Below are 27,916 nucleotides of genomic sequence, written 5' to 3' on the forward strand. Positions count from 1 at the left end.
TTTGAATGATGCATTAATAAACTAATATAAAAAACAATAATGAAAAGATCATTAAATTTGCCAGTTAATAATTCCTTAATAATCATCTTATTTTATCTCATAATGATGGATTAACAGAATTTTAAAATGTAACCCAAAAATGAATTTTCAAGAGGCTTTAAAATTTTACTTTTTTAAAAATTCATTTACATATGTGTCTGCCTGGTATATGACAGACACACAATAATAAAAGCCTTTTCATAATGACTTTTATGATTCCATTTTATTTTAATCAATTAAAATATGTATCATAAAAATAATAAATCATAATCATAAAAAAGATAGAATAAAGAAATTGAATTATTAACTGGCTATTTTAATTATCTTTTAAGTTTTTTTTGCAACATTTCAATAAAAATGTAATTCATTAATTCATAATACCTTTTTTAAAAATTAATCTATGTATTAATGTACTGTGATTAAACTGTTTTCTGGTGGCACACTCTGAGCTCCATATCATGAGATTCAGACAAGGTTTTCTTTTCTGTAATAATCTGGAACAGCAGTTTAAGTGCTGTGTCAGGCTCAGCTCATTTTCCACTAACATGTACTTTAACACAAAAATCACATGCAGCACTTCATGCTGAAGATGACCACTAACTATACAGTAGATCAAGAAAATTCACAAGTGGGCAAAAGCTGCAATAATATTGCAGTGCCACATCAAGTCATTTTATTGTTGACATTTGGGTTCTGTCCACACCAGTACAGCTTGTCCTCGCCTCTCCTCCTCCTCCTCCACTGGCAGAGCAGAAGCATGCGGAAGGTCTTCTGGAAGGTCTTGTTGCAGAGGGCGTAGCACATGGGGTTGATGGTGCTGTTGACATAGCACAGCCAGTAGCCCAGGTGCCAGAGGGTTGGAGGGATGCACTTGGCGCAGAAGGTCGAGATGAGCACCATGATGTTGTACGGCGTCCATGTGAGGATGAAGGCCAGGAGGATGGCACTGAGGGTCTGGGCTGCCTTCTTCTCCTTCACCAGCACCATTCTCTTCCTCTTGGTGATCTGGCTCTTAATAGCGGGGTCCATAGGTTTGGAGGTGGTGGAGGAGGAAGGGGAGGCGTTTTTGGCGGGCTGCTCTGCTTCAGGTGGGCAGGGGGACGCAGTTGTAGGATTGGCGTTTTTACCCTTTGAGCCTGGTTTGAACTTATATGAGATGCACTTTTTGCTGTTCTTCTTTGGAGGAGTGGAAAAAAACTGATCTTCTGTATAATCAGTTACCTGCCCGTTTTTATTACTCTGTCCACTATCTTGATCTTTGAAAGAGCCCTGTGGGGTTTCTATTGAAACATGATGCTCCTCCTCTTCTGAGGAGGTGTCGCTGTTAAAAGAGGTGATCTGGTCTGCTTTTGCCCATGCGTCATCTGACCTAGTGGTAGTTTTGGTGGCGTTACTTTGGTTTGATGAGGACCAGGAGGCCTGACTCCGGTCTCTTCTCTCTCTGGTGAAATGAAAGCATGAGTGAATTATCGTTTTCTGTGGTTTCGTCCCCTCTGGAACATTATCTGTTGTGAGCCCTTGCAGCTCTGCCAGATCCTTTGTCCGTTTCTGAGTCTCCTTGTAGATCCTGCAGTAAAGGATGGTCATAACAGAGACTGGGATATAGAAGGCAGCAATGGCTGTCCCAAATGTGATCACCGGCTCCGTTAAAAACTGGATTTGGCACTCGTCCGGAGAGTCTTTTCTTTCTCCTACAAAGTACTGCCAGCAGAGAATAGGTGGCGCCCAGAGGATAAAAGACACCAGCCATGCAAGGCCTATCATTATAGCAGCTCTCTTTGGAGTTCTCTTTGCCCTGTAAGTCAGTGGTCTTGTAATGGAGAAGTATCTGTCAAAGCTGATGACAAGTAAGTTCATAACTGAAGCATTGCTGGCTACATAATCCACTGCTAGCCAGAGATCACATGCAAGGTTCCCCAAGGACCAGTAACCCATCAGTATGTATGTGGTGTACAAGTTCATGGACAGCACACCTATGATGAGGTCAGCAAACGCCAAACTCAGTAGGTAGTAGTTGTTGACAGTCTTCAGTTGGCTGTTGACTTTGAAAGACAGCAGGACCAGCACGTTACCAACAATAGTTATCAAGCTGACAATGGCAGACACTGTAGCTATGGTGATAGCCTCCCAAAGGCTGTGGGGAGCAACATGGACATGTGACGTGTTACCAAAAGTGCTGTTTGGAGGATCTACATCCATGGTGCTGTGTTATCTGTCTGTGTTGAAGTGGTGCTCTGTGACTCCACGTAGAGTTAAGAGTTTTTCTGAAATGAAAAGAAAAACAGTTATATAACACAATTATTATTATTTTATTGACCATGTTTTGGAAGCCAAAACATCACATGTCAAGTAGAACTCTTTAGTATAATGTTGTTTTGTAATAATTAAGCCACTTCATTTTTGATTAAATTGTATTAGCATTTTTAACTTTGGCTTTTTATCTGTGTTAATATAGAAATACAGATTAATCGACTGAATTGTGATTTTTGCATTTTATTTGCAAATTTTGCTGATCCATAAGAAAAAAGTTGCGACCTCAAATTTCAAGTTCAATCAATGGGATGTATTGGGAAAAAATATGGCTTTTTATGTTTATTATTTTTTTATTATTTATTCCTTTTTATGATACACAAAAACACACTAGACAAGAAAAACCTGCCCCCCCAAAACAAACAAACAAAATTTAAAAAAATGTTTTTGTAGGTTTGATTTATTTTCATTATTATTATATATTTATTTATTTTAATGTACACTGTATCCACTTATTTTTTTATTCCTATTAAGATAAATCCATGATGTAATGGATCATAGAATGATAGTATGATGTTTTTATAGCCTGAAATGTTGTATTGTTGATGTAATTAGTAAAGGTTATTAAGGTATAATGCTGAAATACAAACTTGAAAAGTAAAATTGTAATATTTTCTGTTTTGTTTTGTTTTGTTTTTTACACTTTTATACTCAATATTTTGGTCAAAATGAGACCTGGAAGAGAGTTTTCGTTTCCTAGAATGGTGACGGAAGTTCAGAGCCAGGGCAGGGAAGGTCTTGGCAGAACAATCCGTCTCCATCCTAGGAAACGAAAATCTGCGACCCGGAACCGTCAAACGCCAACTTTATTGGACGACAACGTTCACTGTAACACTCATTCCCTTCAACTATGGGGTGCAACATGCTAAACTGTCCGGGCTCAGTTGACAGTAATGGAGGTTAGACCTAGCAGAGGCAGAGGAGGCAGCTGGAGAAGAGGTGGCCGGGGTGGACACGACGGCGACAGTTTCGGCGGCGAACACCGGGGCAGAGGGAGAGGAGGCCACCACCGCGGCCGGGGCAAGAGAGACCACTACCGCGGCCGTGGACGCGGAGGAGGAGGCCGAGGAGCGGACTTCCATCACCGGGTGAGGGAGCGTGGAAGTTGCGTCCCACAGACAGCCCCGCTATCCCGCTCTGCCAGACTGCATTAAAAATCTAGTAAATTTAGTTGTTTTCGTCACCAAAAACAAGCACAAAATTATTTGAAGATAATATAAAAGTTAATATGACTTCATCTTCAATTCGGCCTAATTAGCTTCAGTTTTAGTGTAATGTCAGCCGGTGCCACGTCTCTGTGGCACCAAACTACATTGTAGATGTTGATAGCGAGGATTAAAACCATCCCAATATTATATATTTTAGAGAAACCGAGTTTTACATTGTAGATAACATGAATGCCAAGTTTAGGCAATGTTATGACGTCAAGACGTTTGCTGATAGATGACTTTTCCTACATGTTTACAATCAAGGCACAGCCTCAGTCTGCAGTAAAATTCAAGTTGTACAGATAGATAGATAGATAGATAGATAGATAGAGCACTTTATTAATCCTTAAGACAAATTCAAGTGTTACAACAGACACTTGACATAAATGAAAATACAAAAAAAAAACAAAGAGGTAGGCAAAAGAAACAAATGCTAAATGCTAAGTATTGATATTCGAATAATTTACACAATGTATATACATATGATAACAGTATATACAGACAGCACTATACAATGTCTCAAGCATCTTTTTCTCACAATTGTACCATTGCTGTGCATTAAAGGAGTAGGTTGATGTCAGCTTGATCACAACCAAACCTCTCTACTGTCTGTGTGTATCTGTCTTTTATGTATGTAATGAGATCCAGATAGCATGTTTAGATTTAGATGGAGAAGAGTTAAGCATTTTTGGTGTGCATCATCAGATCAAGAACTTGAAATATTCTCCACAGCCACTTTAATGTTATCATAGCACAATCTGGGCCTTGGATATAACACTAGAGGGTTCAGCTTAATTTCCAATGGGATGCTCTGTCAGTCGATGCCTCTGCCATGGTAACTACAGCGTTAGAAGGGAGACAATAGAGGCTCTGTGATTGCAATCACAGAAATCTCCTTTGGTACATACAGGCTCCTTGATTGCAATCATAAAAATCTCTTTTGATGCATCCGTAGCTACCATGTGGTCTTTGGTGATATTGTCGAGAAAAATAATTAGCACTGTTATGGTTTTTTTGTGTGTTTGTTTTCTGACTAAGAAAAAAAAAAAAAACGCTGAGCAAAACCACACTTCACCAGTCTGACACATCTCATGTCACACATTTCCATGACAGCATTATTAAAGGTTTGAGCAGCTGTGTGACAAAACAGGAAAAAAAAAAATCTATGACTCAGACAAATTTAATGAGTTGTGTGTTGTTTGTCATACAGTCGGACATGCCATTTAGCTTGACCCTTTTGTTACGCTTAGCAACCAATCATGAATAAGAGCTATGTGGTAATGACCACTTTACAAAATGCTTTTTGAATTATACTTTGTTGAGCAGCATCAGTAGAAGTATTATTTTTTTGTTACAGTTACCAGGACATGCTGGCTAACAATTTAGACCTTTTTAGGTGAGTAAAAAGGACTCAAACAAGTCTGAATGACTTTTTCAGACGATCTATTCTGTCATAATCTACACTAAACATAAACACCAAAGAAGTCAGTATCAAAATGCTGTTTCCTTTGTCCCTGGAAAGATGGTATATTTCAGAGAGTATAGTGTTCCAGTTGATATGTATGAAATTTCCAACCAACTTTTTAAGTGTCTCTCTTCACCTCATCCATCTGCTGTTTCACCACTTTATAGATGCATCCAGGGGAGGACAGTACAGTTGGATAACACACAAAAATTCCCCAATATGTGGTCAAAATAGGGTCATGTCCATGTAAAATGAAAGAAGGATTGGGAACGAGCTAGCATTATGTGGGTATTGTTTTGTCATTTTATGCAGATAATTGTTACCCAACCCCTTCAAACTTGTTATAGACGTGCATGTGCCTCCTGATTGTTGCAAGTTGGTAGGTTTTTGTGCATTGTGCATCTTTACATTTTTAACAGTTTGATTGTGTGCACAGGATTTTTGAACCCACCCAACATCTTGTTTCAAACAGAAAATTGTAGAAGGCTTTTTGTGGCTTTAAGTATACAAATTTAATACCCTGCTCTTGGCTCACAGATGCTCCTTATGAATTATTGGAATTAGACCTGCCCAAATAGAGTAAAGCTAAAAGCCTCAGTATGCTTTAAACAAACTGCTTGTTGGACTGTTTTGCAATGTTTACGCGTGTTTCCAAACCTGTGTTATTCAGCCTGGCTCAACTGGACTCATTCTCCCCCTTGGCATGATTCATTTGGAAAAAAAGTTTTCCAACTTATCCACTGAATTGGACCAGAACAAATGAACTATAGGTTTGAAAACACCCTAAAACCCTCTCTCTGATGTCAGACTGTATTTGACAATTTTTCTAACTTTCTGAATCTGACACTCCCATGTCACACAGGCAATTGGCCAGATGTTAAGAGGTGTAAAGGTAGGCAGGGTTTGGACATATTTTTCTTTCTTGATTCTTCACACAACTACGCCCGTCACTTTTTATGTTTACAATTGAGTGCAGCACTAAAAGAGCCTTATAGGACAGACAGTCTGAAAATGTGCACCATTATTCCCATTTGTGAGTGTCATCATGTCTCACCTCGCTTTTTGCCCAGTTTAGCCATTTGAAACAGATGTAAAGACTTAAGACATTGTCTGACGAAGACATGTGTGTCCTAGTTTGTTTGAAGTACAGCGAGCAATATGAAAAGCACTCCTGGTACAGGTATGACTTTAAAGTCACTTAAATTGCACATTTCTCACTGTGAATTCTCCCGTGTTCTTTCAGGATCAAGATGAAGGGGATAACTTTCATGAGGATGACGACAGGATGGAGGTTTTCTCCAGGAGGAAACTGGAGTCAAACTGGGATCGTTATGAGGAGTCAGAGAAGGAGCAGCCCGCTGATGACACGCCCACTCAGAGAGGAACCAACTACCATGTCCTACTGGAGTCTGCAGGTAAGATCTGGCCACAAAAGACGGGAAGAGTCTCAGTCTGCCCTCAGCTGGAGAACATACTCACACACGAGAGCTCCGCAAAAATGGAAATGCTGCTTTAATCCAAAGTGTTTTGTTACTAGATTTGTGCACATTACGTTTCTCTCAAAGGTTGAAACAAAGAAGTGAAGTTGTTAATTTGTGATCTTGGTCCTGACAATAGAGCTTTTACATTTCCAATTAGTAGGATGAATCGTTTTGGGACTTGTACATTAATTTTCTGGGATAGCAGTACAAAGCATCACAAGCAATGAAGACAAAGGCTCAGGCGATAATCTTATTTTCTTGTGTTTTTACTTGTTGGTATACAATTTGCCCCAGTCTGCACAGATTAATGTTTGCTCATTTTTACCAACCATGATGAGACCATTACTGCATTAAAGGAGTGGTGCAAGAGTTTAATGCTTTTGTGTTGACTTTTTTCCATTAAATAAACATCAATTAATTTGTGCATTAGCCTTTTTTGTGTAATAATGACATGGAAATTGACTTGGTGTCAAATACTCCACTGAGTGTAACTGTTCTTTTCTGAAGTTGTCTCTGTATCCTAATTAGTTAAAAGGAAATGTTTGTTGTCTTAAGGGACTTTAATTGCTCTGTATGGACACTGCTGTCAGATAGCTGCAAAAAGAACATCCTTGTTTGTCTTTGTTTGCCAATTTCAGCCTCGTTGGCCAGTGTTTGGCCCTCTGGGCTCTCCACAGTCTCTTCCCTGTTTCTGTTAATATTTCTTCCCCCAAAGGAAAACAAGTAAGAGAGCTCAGTGCCATCTTGTTAGACAAGAGCTCAAGATGTTTACATATATGGGGCTGATCAATCTTTCCAAATGAAAGCCCCAATATGAGACTGTCACATTTAACTCATATCTCAAGTTGGGATAAATAAAGAGAGACATCCCCAAAGTTGTCAATTTTTGTTTTTAAATATGACAGACAGAGATGAAGTCTAATTTTAGCAGCTACCAAGCATGCAATAATTTAGCCAAAGTAGCTCATGTGTGCCCACACTTGCAATGGCTGTTGGCTTTCTAGCAATTATTAATCATTACTGATTTTGCTGCTGATTATATTAGAAACCATCTAAAATTTAAACCTGCAATGCGTAATTTTTACATATAAACAAATGTCCATTACATTCAAGCCTTTACCATACGAGTTCACACAATGCTGATTAAGCCTATCACCACCAGATAAATCTCTCTGTATTTCACAGTATACAGAGTTTTTAATCTGGTGTCAGGTTTGACATTCCTGTGCTGGCTGGATGAATGCATACTGTGCATGTCTGTATGGGCAAAGCATGCGCACTAGAGACTTCTTCTGGCTGAGCTGGCTAACTTCCTGTTAGCTCTTTGCTAACTTGAATGGGGATAAAATAATTTAATCGTGCAGCTCTTCTACACTTTCCAAATGTTATCAGACCGAATGTATCAAATTCTAATAGTGAAACAAGTCATTTCGTGGGGGTTGTGACTCTAAAAACAATTTATCCACTGTTTTACAGCCACAACAGTAGTGACAGAGCAGGCTACAGTGGAGCCTATGACGTAAGCACAAATCGACAGTGTTTTTGTAATGACTCTCACTGCCAGAAGAGGGAGACTAAAGTCCTGCACTCCAGCTTTAATTCAGTTTCAGTGAGCAGCTTGTCTTGTCTGATTTTTAGCAACATCCCAAGTTTCCAAAATGCTGTGTATAATGTGAAATATGAAACATGTTTTTTCTGGTGGCAGTGAATGTAGTTTTCATGACCTGAAACTTCCCTCTACTTTCAGATGTTCATGATACATTTGCCTCTCATTTACATGAATGATATTTGTGTCATCTTTCTTCAAACACAGTAGCAACATGCACCCCTGGTTGTTTGTTAGTTAGAAGTTTAAGACTGATGTGCATCTCTTTAAAAATACGGGGGATGTGGTGATACCATGTGGAGACTGAAATAACTGTCATTGGTTAGCTTGGGCTGCTTTTGTTTTATCCTACATGTTGCTGATACCTGTAGGGATTGTTGATGGTGAAGACAACAAGAAACGAGTTGAAGAAAGGCTCAGTCATCTTCTACTTGTCAGACAAATTTACAGTATACTTTGTGATTTAGCGAGGCCATTTCCAGTCAATCCTTTTCCTCACTGTGATCATTGCTCTTGATGTCAAAGCAAATGGAATAATATAAACACTCATGTTATAAACTAAAATGCAGTTATTCCAAAATAGGAGTACTTAAGCAGTTGCCATGAGAAATGGAGAGACTGTGGGGTAGCTCAGCTAATTTGAAAAAAAAAAATCATAATTTGATTAAAAAATACTTTACATATTACATATTTGTGTTTAGGAGTAAATAAACACACAAATGGGAATAAAAATTAGCATGTTGATCTCTGGCATGTTTATCATCACAATAACCAATAAAATGCCAGGTACAATTAGCATAGCAAAAAATCAAATAGCTTTCCCACTAACCTAAATCAGTTGTAACACCATGTGCTGCCATTGAGAATTGAAACTAGTGAAAACTAGTTGGCGTGCCAATAGAGTTAAAATACAAAGATTCAAGTAATGGATAAATGATTGAAATAATCAGCTTCTCCAAGTCATAGTAGTACGAATAAAAAACTTGACCAAACCTACCCTTGATAAAAGAAACCAATATGGAAGCAAATTATTGCCACAATTATTTAAATTTGAATTATATCAGCAACTGAATATTTAATGTTGAAATTTAAGTACAGCTAAATTTATTGCACTGAAATATTTGACTTTGAAAACCATCTTTATGAATTTATATTGTCTCAAAAGTCACTTTGTGCAATTTCAAAAACTTTATTTACCCCATGGGCTATATCTATTTTAGATAGAATTCAGATAGAAAATTAATGTTCCTAATATTCAAAAGCTTTATTAAAGTTGCTTTATTTCAATAAGCTCAATTCAGATCTAAAAATTCAAGTCAAGTTAAAAACTGGCAGCTCAGACACGCTTAAAATCTGGTCTAAAGTGTGCATCGACCCAAGTAAAGTCCAAAGTACCAGAAATGTTCTTGTGTTTTCTCTGCAGTGAAATACTATTGAACAATTTCATGAAGCCATCCTATCTATTGAAGGGGTACTTGAGCCCACCTGATGGGGCTGTTGGGGTACGTCAGACAAAAATAGCTGTAAACCACTGCTGTTGTGAATGCACAACTCATCTCCTTCTCAGTAGCTAGACAAATTTGTATTTATGATCTGGCTGCATTTTCAGTGCAAACCCTCCCCTAGTTGAAAGACTGTAAACTTGATCACTTCCTGCATATAAGGAATGCACAAGCAAAGTATTTAATAGTACTTTATTGTACTACTAACAGGTGTTGTGGTTAAGAAGTCTGAAATGTTTGGCTTCATATTATCTAGTGTTAGATCATTTGAATTTCACAAACCAACACGATGTGATATGAAAAGTGATATGAAAAGTAGGGTTACGTAACGTAACCATGATGTAACCCCAGATTCACAGAGTATAGGCATAGCTGTTGGTGTTCCACAGTGTGTTTCAGTTTCAGTTCATGAAAGTTAATTGGAACATTTTGGTCGCCTAAAAAAGTCTTGTTCAGGGTTTGGTTTTACTAACAGACCCTCTAAAGAGTCAGCTGTTCAGTTTTTCCGGTAAGTACATTTTGTTTTATTGGTTTAGGCCTGTTTTTTTGCTAGCAACCATGGACTGTAAATGCACCGTGCTAACCAAGCTAGCAGCTAGTGCCAGGGTCAGTTCCACCCTCTCGTCCAAATATGGTCACTTCTGGCTCCAAATCAAAGATGACGATGGTTAAATCATTTAACTCAAGGCTTTTAAAAGGCAGTCCACAAACCAATGGGGGACGTCATGGTGATTATGTCCATATTTTTTTTTACAGTCTATGCGTTGCCCCCAAGTGGCAGAAGAAAATCAATTAATGCAGCAATACATGTTGCTTCAGAGGCTTGGGGTTATACAAGCATAATATCATTACGGGAAGAACACTAATTATCACAGTCAAGTTAAATAGGCCATATTTGGATGAAAACTCTAATCTGTTGAATCCTACATGCTACTAATTAACTGCTTGATAAGTACAGCATATTACTCAGCATAAAGTCTGATCAGATTTCTTTGATCAGCCCCAGTTTGACAGGGTTTTAGCCTAATATCCAGGAGTTCACACTGACAAGCTGTAGAGGACTTACACTTGCATTTGTTTTTGGAGAAAGTTATGAGGCCATTTTTAACTCAGGATAAGTGTTTAAACTGTTTTTATAGGACTGTTTTTTTTTCTCACGTCATTAGAGAGTTGGAGAGTGTTGCAGCGCCGTGTCGTTCTCTCCCTTCTCTTGTAGCGTAAATGCCAAAGGTGCTCTTGTGAGTTGTTTGACTCCTATCTCTCGTCTCTGTGTTTTGCCCACATTGTCAGATTAGTCATGCCGTACAGCAAGAGGCTGCCGCTCTCTAGAGGATACTTAATTGTACGTGGGAGGCGATGCTTTCAAGAGTCGTTTTTCTGGCCAATTAAGGTAGCCATGAAATCAGGAATTCGCCATAGAAACCTCCCTTTACCTCTTGGCCAAAGTTATTACAGAAGACTTCTTATTGTGAGGCTTATACTGCCATCACTTTTGTATCCAAGGTGTTGAAGTGTTGAGAGTATTCAGTTTCTTTTATTGGCAAGACTGGGCAGAATGTACAAGTCAGAAGGTGCTTCTGTTTCCTGTAACTTTTTCATATGTGCAGATGTTATATATTTCAGGATAGAAATGCCCTAGAGCAGTGTTTCACAACCTTTTGTAACGTATCTTGCAATTCTTTCGAGATACAAAATCCCAGGGCAGAGAGGTCGAGAGCGCAGCTTTACCTACAGTGTGGTGGAGGCGTTAAGCACAAGTGAGATTAAAGGCTGATTTTACAGCATTTCAATCAAATAGATGCATTGTGTTTCCTTTGCCACAAGCAGTATGTGATACTCTATGGATGCACTGTCAGAACAGGACATTTTTTATGGTTGTGCTGCCATACAGGGGTGTTAGACCACTAAAATGAAACTGTATATGTACTTTATATTCAGGGGGAGAAATGATTGAAGCTTTGTTAAAGTGAGACTATATAACTTTTCAAAGATCTACCTTTTACACATGAAAGGTTAGTAGTGGAAACCAAGTACATTTACTCAAGTACTGTACTTAAGTACAATTATGAGGTACTTGCACTTGAGTATTTCCATTTTTATGATACTTTATACTTCCACTCCACTACATTTCAGGGGAAAATATTGTACTTTCTACTCCACTACATTTATTTGACAGCTTTAGTACTTTTCCGATGAAGTTTTGACACAATGGATAATAAAACAAGCTTTTAAAATACAACACATTATTAAAGATGAAACCAGTGGTTTCCAACATTTTTGGCTTTTGACATCTTACAAAAAGCAGTGTGTAGTCGGGGTCACATTTCAGATGTCTGAGTTGTTAACAGCTCCACCAAATAGTGATTTTTCCCTCTAAACTTCTCACCTGGTTTCATTTCAATAAATGTTCAAATGATCCAATATTTTACCAAAAACCAAAGATTAGAGTAAAAGGCCAAAAAGTGTTTTTTCTTCTTCCTTCTCCCATTAATCATCTCATGACCCCTCAGATTTATATGGTGACCCTTTAGAGGGGCCCAACCCCTAGGTTGGGAACCACTGGACTAAACTAGCTAACTGTATATAAAGTAGCTAAAACTAGCTCCACCTCCAGCAGCTACAATAGTAACATGCTGCTCTAACACTGATGCTTCACTATTAAGAATCTACCAATGTCATATATAATAATATATCAGTCAGAGGGGCCAAACCACTACTTTTACTGCAATACTTTAACTACATTTGCTGCCAATACTTTTGTACTTTTACTCAAGTATGATTTTTCATGCAGGTTTTTTTTTTTTTTTTACTTGTAATAGAGTATTTTTACATTATGCTATGCTATACATGGCTCTTTGGACTCCATTGGATCTTTAAAGTAAAAGATCTGAATACTTCTTCCACCACTGTGAAAGGTTAAATTCAGAATTAAACGCACTCTTGCTCAGTTCAGTACACACTGGGGTTTTGCTGTTACATCCTTACTTGGTCTGGTATGACCGGTAGCGTATGGTGACTAATGTTAGATGTTGCTGTGTAACTAATGCAGCGTTCATGTCCTATCAGAGTCACTGTAATCACAAGTTTCCAACTTGTAAATGTGTTCACATTAACCTCCAATTCATAATTACGACTAGGATACTGGGATTTTTCTGAAAGCTCCAATAGGCCATATCCAGCTTGGCACTTAATAATATGGAATTGCCTGAAAACGAGCACACATGGATGCTTTACGTCAGCCAAAGTCCGTTATTGAACGTAATTAAACCTAACTTTAATTAAACCTAACTTTTAATATAATGTAATTTTGCCAGTGCACAGTATTTTAAACCCTCATACGACCACCTTGGTTCCCAAACAATCTTCCATGATGTGAACGCTCGCAAGTCCTTAACATGGCCATCTTTCCAATCCTTTCCATTCATCCGACATAGCGTGAACGCGGCAAAACATTACTGAGTCAATTTGTTGATTTAACAACTCTGTTGTACTTGTGCTACTGTTACATTATAACTTAGTATTTTACATGACCCTAGTGCAGGACACCTTGAGAGCCTGCTGGTTACTATGTGTACTTTTTTTAAAATTTATTTTATTTAACCTCTATTTTATCAGGCAAGACATTAAGAACAGTTTCTTATTTACAATGATGACCTGGCAAGTAGGCTATACCACATAACCATAACCACAACACCCATGATTCAATTCTGGCTACAGACCTTTGTTGCATGTCATACCCCTCTCTCCACCTCAGTTTCCTGTCTCTCTGCACGTAACAAAACTCTCAGATAAAGGCTTAAATGTGGGGTGGGGTGGGGGGGGGGGGGAATCATCTTTAAAAAACATTACCCCATTGTCACTTGTGGCCAATGTGGCTGCTGTTTAACATAAATTACATACACACTGTAGGCTCACTTAAACCAAAATGGTAAAAGTGATTACTATACATATCTTTACACTGTAGTAAAGAGCTGTAAATAAATGAGACTAATAAAGCAATGAAGTGGCTTCAGTCTTTATACTGTATTGTAGATGGTGAGTTATTTGGATCAGATTGGGCTCAAAATGAGAATGAGTTTGTTTACTTTACATTTAAATGTAAAGTAATTAGAAATTGCTTTACTGTACAAAACAAAGGGAGGTGACGTTCATCCAGCAAAACTGAGTTTTTGGCAATGGCAGAGGGTTGAAGGAAGGCTGAAAAAATATCACTTTCATAAGCAGCCTGGGAGAGTGGAAATGCACCTTTAACACCTTTTAACACTAACCTGGTTCAAGACCTACCAAATTGCTGCACACATCACATCTACTCACCTTTTTAACTATTCAAATGTGAAAATGAAAATGTCTGATTATCACTCTACTCTAAAAACAAAACACTTGTGAAAAAGTTCCATTTTAACTAGTGAGAGCTGCTTTTGCTTCACTGCTCCACGTAGCAGATGGAGAGATGCAATGATTGTCTTAGTAAAAGTGCTCAATAGTAGGCCAGGTTACTGAGGCTTTATATGCCACTTTTAAAGCTTTTAAAGCTCCCACTGAGGCACAGCCCACAGCTGTCATGCAGGAAACATGGTGTTACAACATGTCATGTTAGAATATGACAAGGTCAGAAAATCAGTTTCACACAGTGAGGGGAAGTCCTTGTATGGTCGCAAAACCAAACGCTTCCTACAGCCCAACAGGATCCAACAGGATCCAATTTTTTTGTCATGCACTCTCACCCTGAGAGTGCATGACAAAAAAATTGGATGAAAGGACACCTGTTTTCATTTAAAATTATGATTTCATGTTCACCTTTTTTTGTTTAGATAACTCAGTAAAAAAATTGGATTCTGATCTGAATATCTGGGCCATTATTTTATAGTCTACATCTTTAAAGTTAGGGCTGCAACAATTAATGAGTCGATCGATAGAAAATATTTTATGATGATCAAATAATCATTGCAGCATCTTTTTAGAGCAAAAAGTATAAAAATTAATTGGTTACAGCTTCCCAAATGTGAATATCATCTGGTGTTCATACTCCTGCAATTATCTTATTATCTTTTGGACTGTTAGTCAGACTAAACATGACATTTTTGAAAAGTAACCATGGGCTCTGGGAAGTTGTGATGGACCTTTTTCACAATTGGCTGACATTTTACAGAACACATGAATAATTAAATAAATGAGAAAATAACCTGTAGATTATTTTATAATGAAAATGATCATTAGTTGCAGACATGTTTAGTCAGTTGCAGATCATGTGATATAATTGAAGGCTACAGAACAAAATGGCCCTTGAGATGTGATTGTTTTATCGTTTCAACTACAATCTTAAAATTTGAAATGTACTATAGATAAAGATTTTAACAAATTTGTTTGAGAAATGACTCCAAAATGATTTTTCCAAATGTGGTAGAATTCAAGCTTGAGAAAATGTTGTGAGTTCATATATTTAGTGTATTCTCCATCACACAACCTTCTCTTTGTCCTTGTACTTTCTGCTGCAGTTAGTTTGCACTGTAATAATGCTGCAGTCCATACATCTCACACTCATTCATTCTATCTAAGACGTTCTGCTGGAGAACCTGTCACTGCTGTTTATATAATCTCCATTTATATAACCTCAATTTGTTTATATATCAACTTTTCCTTCTGTTTAATGTATCCAAATGCATGTGCTTCTGCAGTGACTCACAGAGAGCATTAAAGTTTCAACTCGTCTCTGCATGTATTTATTCATGCAATAGAAATAAACGCACATAAAGACAGTGGCTGACTCTCTGTTTGCAAACCCTGTATTGAAAGCTGAAAGCTCTGCTGTACTGTGTGTGATTTGGGAAAAAAAAAAAAAGGACCCTGACAGGGAAATTGTGTAAACAGACTGTTTGATTTGAATTGAAGGTCATGTTGATTTCTGTTGTTTCATGGCCTTGTGGATGGCTATTATGTAGCCTCGCTCCTTGTCCAAACATCCCAAGTGCTTTAAGCATTCATGTGTTTTGATTGACTGTGATTACATGTACTATTACATTCAGTGTTAAGAATCTCGGTGTCAGGAGGCGAAAATTCACTGACTCCAGACTGAGGTTTTTTTTTTCAAGAATGAAACCTTGATGCTTTTATGATTCTTGAAATATTTCACAAACCAGCGCATTTTGCTTTTGCAGGAAGGTTGTCATTGCCATGAAAACTTAAGTGGTCATGAACCAGAGTGGGATGTTTTTGAACTGCAGGTGAATAAAAACACATCGTTCTGCACCGAGCCTCAAGGAATTAATTGTTTCGTAAGCCTAAGGCAATTTTTTATTTTGTCAGGGTCTCGTCTCGGTCCTTGCATTGTTGGGGGTTGATTGTGCTGTTGCTACGGGTAATGGCACACATGGTGCAATTCCCTTGTTCTGTGTGTGTGTGTGTGTGTGTGTCCATGCGCCTGTATGACTAGGGGGAATAGCTGGGCAGTTATTTACATCCTAACACGGTCATCTATCTGTACACATTAACACAAGGATCAATCCTCCTCCCCCGCAGCCGTAGTTTACCAAGGTCACTAATGGGCACCTATCAAGGTTCAATCATAATGAGACAAAAGGAAATCGCATTAGAGCTTCAGTGATTCAGCTAACTAGATTGACAAACACAAGGACGTTTTCCTAACTGAGATGAATAGTCTCAATCATACCATTAATTTATATGTTCCGGTGTCGTTATGGATACTTGATTAGCCATCTAGGCTGGAGGAGACTGGCGTCAAAGCAGAGGAATGAGGCTGGTGATGTACTGTCTGGTTGGCAAGTATAGGAAACAAAACATTACAGGTGCTTGGTTTGTTTCCCTGCATTCACTGATTATGATTAAGCTAGTGGAGGATGGAGTGAAGCAGAAGGTAGATCATAGGCACTTCACGAGGCAAAACAGTCTGCCCACTTTCATCCTTAAATTCCTGTCACTGAGTCCCTGTAACTGGGAGATCAGTTTGGAGCTGCAACAATCAGCAACAACTGACTATTTTCATCATTCTTTTTTACGATTAATCATTTAAAAAATATCAGCAAATAATTGAAAAAAATGCCTATCACAATTTCCCAGAGCCCTATGTGATGTGTTCACTGCTCATTTTGACCGACCAACAGTCCAAAACGCACATTTAAAATGATATAAAATAGATTTGAGCCATTTCAAAAGCTGAAATTAATGAATGTTTGACATCCTTGATGATCAAAATTAGGGCTGCAACTATTGATTATTATTACTGACCAATAATCTGCCAATTATTAATCTATATAATTTCAGAAAATTGTCACAGATGCCCATTACAATTACCCAGAAGTCTTCAAAATTGCTTGTCTTCTCTGATCACCAGTGCAATTTCTCAAATATATCCAGCATACTACTATCCAGTATCACTGCAGACACAGGAAAGCAGCATATATTAAAATTTAAGAAGCTAGAAGCATTGAATTTTTGGCATTTTTTAAAAAGGAATTTTATCAAAATAGTTTCCAATGAATGTTCTGTTCATCCATTAATTGTTTCCAGCTCTAGTTCAGTTTTAATACTTATTTGCACAAAGCTCACAGTGTTTACACCTCCAAGAATAGAGTGGAACAAGTGTTGGGATGCCAGTCATGTGACTTGTCTTCCCATTAGTTTTTAATGATGCCTTAAATCAAATCATCTCCCTCCTCACACCTCCCACTATTTCCTGAGTAAAAAATAAACACACACAGCACCCCCACACCTCTACACAGAAACTTATTTAAACATATTCAAGATTTAGGATCAGTTTAATAATCTTTGAGGTGCAAAACGCTTCTGTTTTAAATCCACAGTGTACAAAATGTACAGTGCATCTCTGAACTATGAAAGCTCTGGTGACAACTGATGAAGCCCAGCACTTGTTCCATGATTCATTTATATAGTAGTAAGTCAGGCTACATTTGCTATTCAGTAATAAATATTTTATAATGTTAGAATTTGCAGTCTGATTTTACTGAACAAGAGGGTTGCTGCTCTGAACTGTTTAATTTCCTGCCATAATAGCCACTTCAAACAGAATATATACTCACCTCTTGTGGCTCTTTCAACAAAACACGATCCTCCAGCTTTAAACGGGCATTTGGCCAGTTCTTTGATGCGCTGTTTTTTCTTTTACTCCTTCAGTCCAGCAGAGTTCTCTCAGTTCCCCACTCCTTGTATTTTTCTCAGCTCTTTACGCCTTTCTCTTTCTGTAGCTCTGTTTCCCTCTCACAGCGTTTTTGCTTCACACCTTCCCTTGCTGGCTCTCTCTTCCCCTCCCCTGTTCCCTCTCGCTGACTTTTTTCCTCTGTGCTCCTCTCTCCAACGAGGTGAAAAACACACTTGTCAAATACAGGTAGGTCATCACACCGTCTCTCATCCTCATCAGTTGCTAAGTACGAGGCGCTTTGATGCAAACAAGTTTTTCAGCATCATCTTGTAGGTATAGCTCCTAAACAGTGCGGTCTCTTCCTGAGGCGAGATGGTAAATGCAACAGCTGTTTAGTGTCAATGTCCATGTGACAAAGCAGCTCAGAAGCCTCGTTGGTACTGTTCAGACCCTTTTAACAGGAGGGTGAATTACTGGAAGCGGCTGCTCGTCCTCAGCTCTGATAATCAAGTGAAGATGTCGTCAAAGCTGTTTCTTTTTTTTTTACCGAAGACAAACATGTGAGCTCAACATCCTCTCAGAAGAAGACAGAGTTTGTCACTCACGCTGCAAAGTTTGAGCTACTCCACCGGCTGTGCAAGGATCCTGAAGGCTGCGTAGGTTGAGTTTTCGTCTCCTATGAGGCTTCTTCTCCTGCTTGCTTGGGATGCTGCTCAAACATCCTTGCCAATGTGCAGATTCAACCGTGAGCCACTATTAGGAGAAATTCCCACATGGCCGGAAGCCTCATCCTGTATCAGGGCAACGAGCAACATGGAAGAGGAGGTTGGAAGAGGTGAGGAGGTGGAGGAGTAGGATGAAGCAGAGGGGTTGGGGGAGGAGGAGCCAGAAGGAGGAGTCGATGTGGGTGTCTGCAGCAGTTCAGAGAGGGCCGACTGTTTGTCTTTGCATCAGCAGTGCTTACAGCTGTACGTCTTCAGCAGAGAGTAGATACATTCGTACAACTGCTGGCTCTTCAAACAGCCACACACACGTCCCATTTCATGGTGATTCAGTTAATCCCCAATGCGTATGCCCTCTTTAAAAGCAGGGAGAGCGACAGTGGAAGCAGACACTGGTGATTGGCAGAGTTTTTAAACTGTTCGCCTGGCAATCCTAACTGCCCCTATCGACCTCCATAGTAAGTGCTTTCTGTTAACGCTGCAATAATTAGTCGATGAATCCATTAGTCGATTAACAGAAATTAATCGCCAACTATTTTGGTTAATGATTTTGAGTCATTTTTTAATAAAAAGATGCAGAAATTTTCTTGTTCCAGCTTCTTAAATGTAAATATTTTAGGTTGCTTTGGGAAATTGTGATTGACTGATTGATTGTGATTTTTATAGTTTTTTGACATTTGATAGACTGATTAATTGAGAAAATAATCAACAGATTAATTGATAATGAAAATAATTGTTAGTTGCAGCCCTGCTTTCTGTTCCTTTTGTATGTAACCCTCCCTGTCCAGATAAGCAAGATAAGGCTGAAATGTAAATTAATTCAGTGGATAGAAGAGAAGAAGGGCCTATGTTGAGAGGGTATGAATAGTTTGGTAACAGCTTTTATGGACCTGGCAGTACAGCATTATTAGTGGTAGTAATTGACATAAAAACTATCTATCTTTTTGGGAGGCAGAATTACTTCTGTGATTTCATCTCCCCAGAGCCATGAAGCATTAGTAATGAGTTGGGAGTATATAGTGTATATCATTATTAGAATGAGAGGAAACATGGGAAAGATCAATAACGAGAGATTGATCTACTATTGACATGAGGTTAGCCAAGGATAATAGCCTTTTAACAACCCAAGCAAATACTCAGCATCCTTTCAGTCCTACCAGTTGCATTTGAATATGTGCTGTGCCTGGTGTATTGTTTTATTGTTTAAAATCACCTTTGAGCCCCTTGTTGATAAAGCCGAACAAATATATGCATGCCAAAGATTCTTTGATATGATTGGGTATGATATGATTTAACAGGCTCATGATTTAAAAAGCTCATCTGTTTCCTGCTTGTTGCTGGATTCATGAGCAGCTATTTGTATCAGTAAGCAGTGTCCACTCCAGTGGAGGACAGCTTGGAGACTGCTGTTGACTCAATGAGACTAACACATTGTCACGTGTCATGGAACATGTCATCAGCACACACCACACTTGTAATGACTTGAAGCCTCATCCAGGTGAGCAGCAAGGATGAAGATGTTTGTGTTACTAGGTGTCATTTTTGCTTAATTTTAGCTTCAAAGTTATTTATAAATCTTATCACCAGTTGTCCTCAGAGCAATATTTCGACAAGGTTTCTCAGCATTTTCTAGCCCATTTCAAATGTTTTAATTTAAAAAAAGATCTAGTTTATAAAACCAGTTGTGTGTATTTGAGTATGCAGTATTTTTAAGGGAACTCTAAATGGAAAATATAAAAACAAAATCCTTTGTTACCATTTACAGTTACAAGACTTTTTTTTAATGGAAGCCATTTTTTTTTCTCTTTAATCAGCCACTGTGTAATGTGGAAAATGCTCCAGCTAGTAAAGCGTGATGGTACTAGGATAAATGATGTTGATTTTAACACATGAAATGATCAACAATATGTGAAATAGGTCATATATATATGTATATATATATATATATATATATATATATATATATATATATATATATATATATATATATATATATATATGTATATATGTATATATATATATATGTATATATGTATATATATATATATGTATATATATATATATATATATATATATATATATATATATATATATATATATATATACACATATATATATATATGTATATATATATATATATATATATATATATATATGTGTATATATATATATATATATATATATATGTGTATATATATATATATATATATATATATATATATGTATATATATATATCTCCAACAAATATGAATATTCTCGAATACCATGGTGGAAATGGCCCTCTTGAAATTGATTGTTTTTTATTGTCTTGTTCTTACAAGAAAAGTGACAGTTTGGTGCATTTTTAAACGTCATGCATGCATTAAATCAGCCTTTTTACCACAACAAAGGTATTAGCATTGAAAATAGTCGCTGTATTATGCCACTATTATAATGGAGGGTTTGGTGACCACTGCTCATCGTCTCCCCACCCATCAGCTTAAAGGAGGACCCATTGAAGCGCCACTATTTGTCTGGCTGCTTCAGAAATCACATCTAGCCTCAGCATCCTGAAAGGACCACAGCTGTTTCATCCTCACTGTGTGTGATTGAACCTGTCAAGTAGAGTGGGTAATCTGCATTTCTTTGAAATAGTTTTTCTTTCATGTGAATATATCATGCATGTTCCCGTCATATTCACCATAGTTCCCTCCAGGCTCGTCACAAAGCTTAAGGACCTGGGATTAAGCACCTCACTGTGCATGTGGATCCTTGACTTCCTGATGGGCAGACCCCAGGTGGTGAAGGTAGGCAGACACACCTCTTCTACCCTCATCCTTAACACCGAAGCACCCCAGCGCTGTGTTTGAGCCCCCTGCTGTACTCCTGTACACACACGACTGTGTAGCCTCTTTCGACTCCAACACCATCATCAAGTTGGCTGACGACACAGCTGTGGCGGACCTGATCACAGATAACATGGCAAAGGCCTACCTAAAGGAAGTAGAGGACTGGACCCGCTGGTGTCATGACAGTAACCTACTTCTGAATGTCAGCAAGACCAAGGCGCTGATAGTGGACTTTGGGAAGAAGCAGGGAAGAAACTATGCCCCCCTTAATATCAATGGGTCCTCGGTGGAGAGGGTGGACAGCTTCAAGTACCTTGGTGTCCACATAACTGAGGGCACGACCTGGGCACGGCATACTGACTCAGTGGTGAGAAAGGCAAGGCAGAGAGTGTTTCACCTCAGGCGCTTGAGGAAATTCTGGGTTTCCCCTCAAATGCTGAAGAATTTCTACTCCTGCACCATCGAGAGCTTCCTGACAGGGAACATCACTGCCTGGCACAGAAACAGCACCAAATAGGACCGCAAGGCCCTGCAAAGAGTGGTTCCTTTGGCTGAACATACAATAGGTGGTGCTCTAACCTGCCTAAAGAATATTTACACAAGGCGCTGCAAGAATAAGGCTAGGAGAATCATTAAGGATCCCAACCACCTGGATAATGGCCTTTTCTCCCCACTGCAGTCAGGAAGAAGGTGTTTTAGGTATTGGATATTTATATTTAAACTATTTTTAATGCACAAATTTAAGGAACTGGTGGGATTACATTTCAATGTGATTGTACCTCATATAATTAAATGTGATAAATAAACTTGATTCGTTGACCGCCAAGCCTCAGGCTCGCTATTGATTATCAGGAGAATGCAATACAAAGGATATGAGGTATTTGTAATGTATCCCTGAGGGATTTCATATAATGAGGCATACAGATACAGATATGACAGCTCGATTTCTTTAGTTTGGGCACATCACAGGCTTCCACCTACACAGTTGGCCCCTGTGACATCAGCACTTTAAGGTGCTGTTAACCACCACTGTTATTGTGAATAGAGATTACCATTGGCTTAAGTGATTGATGGGAGAACATCACAGTAACCATCAATTATTAGCTTCTCATTATTAGTTTCTTACAAGACAGTGGATTTATTTTGCAACTGAAATGTCATGTATTTTATCAGTTGCATCAGTTCAGTTTTTCAAAAGCGAGAGGAAGGAAAAAACAGGAAAAAGAGATAGAAAGTAGTGTTTCATTCCATCTATGTGCTATTGGGGAGCGAAATAGTCCTTGCCGTTGGATAAATGTGTCCTCATGCTGAAGTGATGGTAATTTGATGCCCTCACAGTTTTGGAGGAAATGTTGGTGATGGGGCCTTTGTCTCAATGCCATCCTCTGTCTTGTTTGGATCTTTGGTGTCTGGTTTGGGATTTTAGTGTGAGAATCTCTTGAGGCTTACGGTGTCCCCCAGCTGATTGCCTTTTTGTTTGGGTATTTCTACAAAAAATGAGAGTCACTTCAGTATGACCAAAAGTTGCAGAGAGTAGTTGTATCTTGGAGTTTGTAGGTGGGGTCTTGGCATAGGGCGATTGGGAGGAATGGCCGGGCTCATTGAACCCAATGCTAGTAATTAGCTGCCTATAACATACACCATGTTTGAACTTCAGGAATTTCATAAATATACCTGGTACCAAACCACTGTATGTCAAAGTTGGATGATTGAGTTTGAAGTTGTATCATCTTATTTGCAATTGTATGTTTTGGACACTCGAGTGAAGACCGGAGAAGAGCTGTCTAACTGGTCACCTACCTGGGTAAAGTGACAGGGACGCCTGTTGGACAAAACCCAGTAAACCTAAACATACATTGAAGGTGTACTTGGAATATGTGGCTAAGTGCCTTGTCCATGAAGTCCTGCATCCAAGCAGTGGCTAGATGGTAATCTTTACCTTGTTTCCAGTTATAGAAGAAATACAAACAGGACAGCAATGTGCAGATATTTTATGTTCTTTTTTTTTTTTTTTTGCAGATTTTTGTTACCCAGCACCTGCAAAAGTTAGTGGATGTGCGTGTGGCTCTTGATGATATGATGGTCATCTGTGCCTGTTGTGGAAGCACAAACAGTGAAGAAGGCCATCGAGCTCAAAAACAAGGCCTTTCTTTTCCCATTTCTCTGAACAAACTAATTGAAGTAGTCAAAATTGTCAACAAAATACAGGGAGTGGAAAAGATTCACCCTGAGATACTGATACCTAGCAATGTGACATTGAAAAGGGAACAAACTGTGTGCTCCAATTATTGGACTATCTCACTGTTCAGCCTCCCAAGGAAAGCTTACAGCAGGAAACTGGAAAGGAGGCACTGGCCAGTTGTTCAACTTTACAATGTGGCTTCTGTTCTGGTTGTGGAACAGTCAGCAGTATATGGATTTTGGCTTTTCTCAGTTGGGTGAAACAAGTGGAAAATTACCTTTTAAACCCTTTAATCCAATGTATAAGTGAAATCTAGTCTTCTCTTATTATCTGTGTGCAGCCGTCAAAGCTGTCAAAATATTGATATTGAGGTTGACTATTGATTTTTGTCCACAGATGATATATTATTGTGTCAGAGCTGTATGTTCAAATAACCTTTAATTCCCAAAAGCTCAGCCAATTATTTCAGAAGAGTGCGGTTTAGAAAGAAAAACTAAATTAGTCATTTAATGGTGTGATTCTCTGCCTCAATTAAAGATAATTGCTTTGTGTGCTTCACACCTCCCACACTGTGTTGCTTGTCCTGTGGTAAATAACAATAGCCATGCTGATAATAATGGCACACAAAGCTTTCCACCAGATGCATGGCTTCCAAAAGCATTTGGTTGTCATCGTCCTCCTGCCTCAACAGTTTCACATTTAATGTCACGTCAAGCTGCTCATTAACTGCGACCAACCAAACGTAACATGTCATCAGTCAAACGGCCTCTATTCAACAAGTATTTGAACAAACACCAAAGAGTGTGCACCCAGTTCTCTGTAAGCAGGCATTACATACATGAGCAAAACAAGATGACCCTCGTTTAAAAGTAGCATCTGAATGAACTATTACCACTTAGACCACTGATGTAATATTCTCTTCAAATTAGATAGTGTATCCTACAGGTTCATGAGGGATCAGTGACATTTGATAGACAGATTCTAACTGCCCCTCCTTGAACTGGCCCCATTATTCAGGTTTGAGAGTGTCTCTCGTTCCTCCAAAGTCCCTAAGAGCCTGCCTTTTGAATATGAATGTGACTTCAGTTTGCAAATGGTGGGACTAAGATGAATGAATGTCATTAAAAAGCTCCAGCTGGAACACAAGCACTGTGGTGCATTTGTGCTTCAGCATCTCAGCAAGACAGTCTTGAAGAAGAAGGCTAATGGGCTCTTTAATTTATGAAACAGCTCTTGTTTTTATCCGGTCCAGTTTGTCATTTTGCAATATGGCAATCCTACATTCCAGAGTAAAAATATGAGCAAGGAAGTCATAGAGAATAAGAAGTCTGAGAAAGAGATAGACACCTGGGATCATTTAGTTGGACATTTATTCACTGACCCATACTTTTTGACCTTTCTCTGGCTGTCCGCTGTCTATTTGTGCTATGTGGGCATGTAGATAAAGTTGTCAATAGCCCATGAATGCAACAATGCATCTAATGCCTTTATGAATCAAAATGAAATGGTTCTTCACATTAGTGCTGAATAGATTTTAAACTCGCAATTGACATCTTCTTGTAATGGTCCTCAGTTGGCATCTGTAAGACTACTGAGTGATGTCGATATCACACGGGTCCAGCAAATGTGTCTCTGGGTCATGTTAATTTGAGGATGTGTTAGTAAAATGTTACCTCCCTGTGGGCTTATTGACTCAAGTTGTTGATTTCCATGATGCAACCTCTCTGCATGTGTAATTTAAGGATCAGAAAAGCTTTGTTAAAATGTTTGCAAGTAAGTGTTATTTCAAGTGTAAATCTGTGCCGTTATCCCAAGGTGGTGAATGCAACTTTGTTTGTTTTCACATATGTTTTCCACTATGGTTCAGTGGTTGCTGTTCAAGTACAGATATATTGGTATTTATCTGATTATCTGCTTGTAAGGAACAAGAAATTGCAGCACAGAAATGCCAAACATATGTTTGGGGTGACGTAGAAACCATGTTCCCATACATAGTTAAGTTCATTTAAGAGCAATGACAGGTATGTTTGGTTTTGTTTTTTTAATTTGTAAAATGTCCCGCTCTGTATATGCCTTGGTCACAACTCTTTGATGACCAAATTTAAGGAATCCTTATCAAAAAATTGGATGTTTTAAACTCTCAAATATTGACATCAGCCTCAAAAATCCAGTATCAGTTGAAACATTTAGTTGACAACAATTTTGATAATCAATTAATAGTTTATTATTTATATTTATTTATAATATTCATAATTGTAAATGCATTTTTAATATTTATAGTTTTGTCATTTATTAAGATAAAGAAAAACAAAAAAAATGTGAGGATTTGCTGCTTTTCTCAGTTTATAAATGTAAATTGAAATAGAAATAATATATTTTTGGGTTTTGGACCCTGAGTCCATTTGAAGATGTAATTTCGGGCTCTGGAAAATTGTGATGGGGATTTTTCACTATTTCACAATTTTTTGACTTTACATGAACTAAACGATTTATCAACTAATAGAAGAAAATAATTGTCAAATTATTTGAAAATTAAAATGACAATATTTGTAGCCTTAATAGAAGCTTGAACTCATCATTATCATCATGAAACCTACCACCACACCACCCGAGACTGAGGGCTTGGACACATTTGTTCATTCACATTGTCTTTGTTTAGCTACGAGCACAATGAATGATTCCACAAACTGTATTTGTCTTGAAGTGTGTCTTTACAGAGTGCAGGTGGCGGTGGGTGTTTTGTGTCAGACTGCAGCATTATGATTCAGGCAGACTCCAACAGTTTTGAGTGTCTTTTGATGAATTTTACTACAAGAACGGGGAAACTTGGTATTTCTGGAGTGAGTGAATCACCGGGGTGGCTGGTCTGGATATCTTGTTTGGATTTAAGCACTGTGGTGGCTGTCACATCTCATCCGCTCGAGTCTTCAAAGGATTGAAACATTCATGCTTTCTGGCAGTTTTGTGCTTATTTAAGGCAATCCACAGGTCTTTATTTAGCTGCCAGTGGGTGCATTGTTCTTATCTTCCTGCGGCCTTTGAGTGCCTTTTTGTAAAGAGAGAAGAAATGCTTGCAAGGCTTTTTGCCATCCCTTTCCAAATGATTTAATGAATTTAACAAAGGCTTGATTCTTGGTTCTGTTTTCAAATTTCTGTTTTCAATTGTGTCTGATTCTCATTTATACGAAGGTGAATAACAGCATCATCTAAATAACAAAAAGGTTGAGTTGTATGCTCTTGATGCATCTGTGTTTTTGCATCAAACAATTCAGGAGTAGGCTGCTTTTTTCACACACACGGACCCCTTTTTAGCACAATGTTGATTATTATTAGTGGTTTACAAGGGGTTATGTGATATGGTTTTTCAGGGCTGATATCAGCACCAATTATAAGTAAGGAGACCGATAACCGATATTTGGAACCAATATACATTTGCAGTAAAAATGAAAGTCTTGGTGTCAAAATTTAGAATAACACAAACTCCAACACAAAACTTTATTGAAATGCCTTTAAGCATGTAACATGTAACTCATCCTCAAGACAGACTTTGGCCAATGGCTCACCTGTGTGGGGCCCTAGCAGAGACCTCTATACGGCCACGACAAGTTGCCTTTCTCTCGGTTGCCTTTTGGGGGTTCTGTTTTCCTCATGGATCCCTTCTGCAGCAGCCTGCTCTTCCTCACTGGCTCCTTCTTTTTGACTAGTCTCTTGTGTAGCACCTTCCACATCCTCTTTCAGCCATTCTTTGGCATTGGTCAGTATAACGCCAGAGGAGAATCTTATAATTCAGATCTAAGAGACATGCCAGCACCACAGTTTTTGTTCCTTCTAGTTTTGAGAAATGTTTGAGCAGGCTTTCCCTCATGACTGGCCTGAGTGTTCTGATGCCTTGTGTCGAGAGCCCTTCATCATCTTGAAATAGCATCTTCAGCACGGTCAGACAGGGAATGATGCGGGACGCTGATGAATAGTTATGGCTCACCTCTAGTGTCACTTCCTCCATTGGGATGAGATTTTGGACCAAATTGGACACGATGTCCCACTGGTGAGCAGCAGGACATGCAAATCCTCCATGTTCGCTGGAGTAGATGTTAAGCTTTTGCTTGAGCACTCTTTGCAGCATGTGCTACCTGTTGAAACAGCCTGGATTAGGTTGTGCTCTGGCAGGCCAAGGTCCCTCTGAATATCCCTGGAATGCTGCTTGGCAAGAATTGAAATGAAATGACCTATATCAGGATATGAGATTTTGGTCATATCGCCCAGCCCTACCATTGGCTACCTATAACGTAAAAACACCAACTCATAAGGAACAGTAATGTCACATTTGCGATATGGTAGCTAAAATAAGTTCCACTAACGTTACTAAAAGAGATAGCTATTGCTACATCAAGAAACTCTATAATCTTGTTAGAGTTAACTGTATATCACTGCAACAAAATGCATTATTTGGACATTTTTC

At 38.5% G+C, this 27,916-nt stretch overlaps 2 protein-coding genes across 2 annotated transcripts in view; one reads left to right on the plus strand and one right to left on the minus strand.

Annotated features, from left to right (window-relative positions):
- Positions 1 to 371: 371 nt before the first annotated feature.
- Positions 372 to 18,551, minus strand: chrm5b (cholinergic receptor, muscarinic 5b). Its single transcript, XM_042390465.1, has 2 exons — positions 17,666 to 18,551; positions 372 to 2,303 (listed from the first exon to the last, which is right to left on the minus strand). The coding sequence occupies exon 2, from the start codon at positions 2,236 to 2,238 to the stop codon at positions 703 to 705; it is 1,536 nt and encodes a 511-aa protein (XP_042246399.1). The 5' UTR covers positions 2,239 to 2,303; positions 17,666 to 18,551; the 3' UTR covers positions 372 to 702.
- The window catches only part of aven (apoptosis, caspase activation inhibitor), a 37,070-nt gene continuing 12,351 nt past the window's right edge, over positions 3,198 to 27,916 (plus strand). The window contains exons 1-2 of the mRNA XM_042390466.1: positions 3,198 to 3,437; positions 6,266 to 6,437. Coding sequence (XP_042246400.1) covers positions 3,243 to 3,437; positions 6,266 to 6,437 — 367 coding nt within the window. The 5' untranslated portion in view covers positions 3,198 to 3,242. The remainder of the gene's footprint in view (positions 3,438 to 6,265; positions 6,438 to 27,916) is intronic.

Source organism: Thunnus maccoyii, chromosome 17, assembly GCF_910596095.1.
Source record: "Thunnus maccoyii chromosome 17, fThuMac1.1, whole genome shotgun sequence".
Lineage (NCBI taxonomy): Eukaryota > Metazoa > Chordata > Actinopteri > Scombriformes > Scombridae > Thunnus > Thunnus maccoyii.

Bases quoted from the DNA above. Each gene is read 5' to 3' on its own strand.
- chrm5b (XM_042390465.1), bottom strand. From the start codon at position 2,238: ATGGATGTAGATCCTCCAAACAGCACTTTTGGTAACACGTCACATGTC.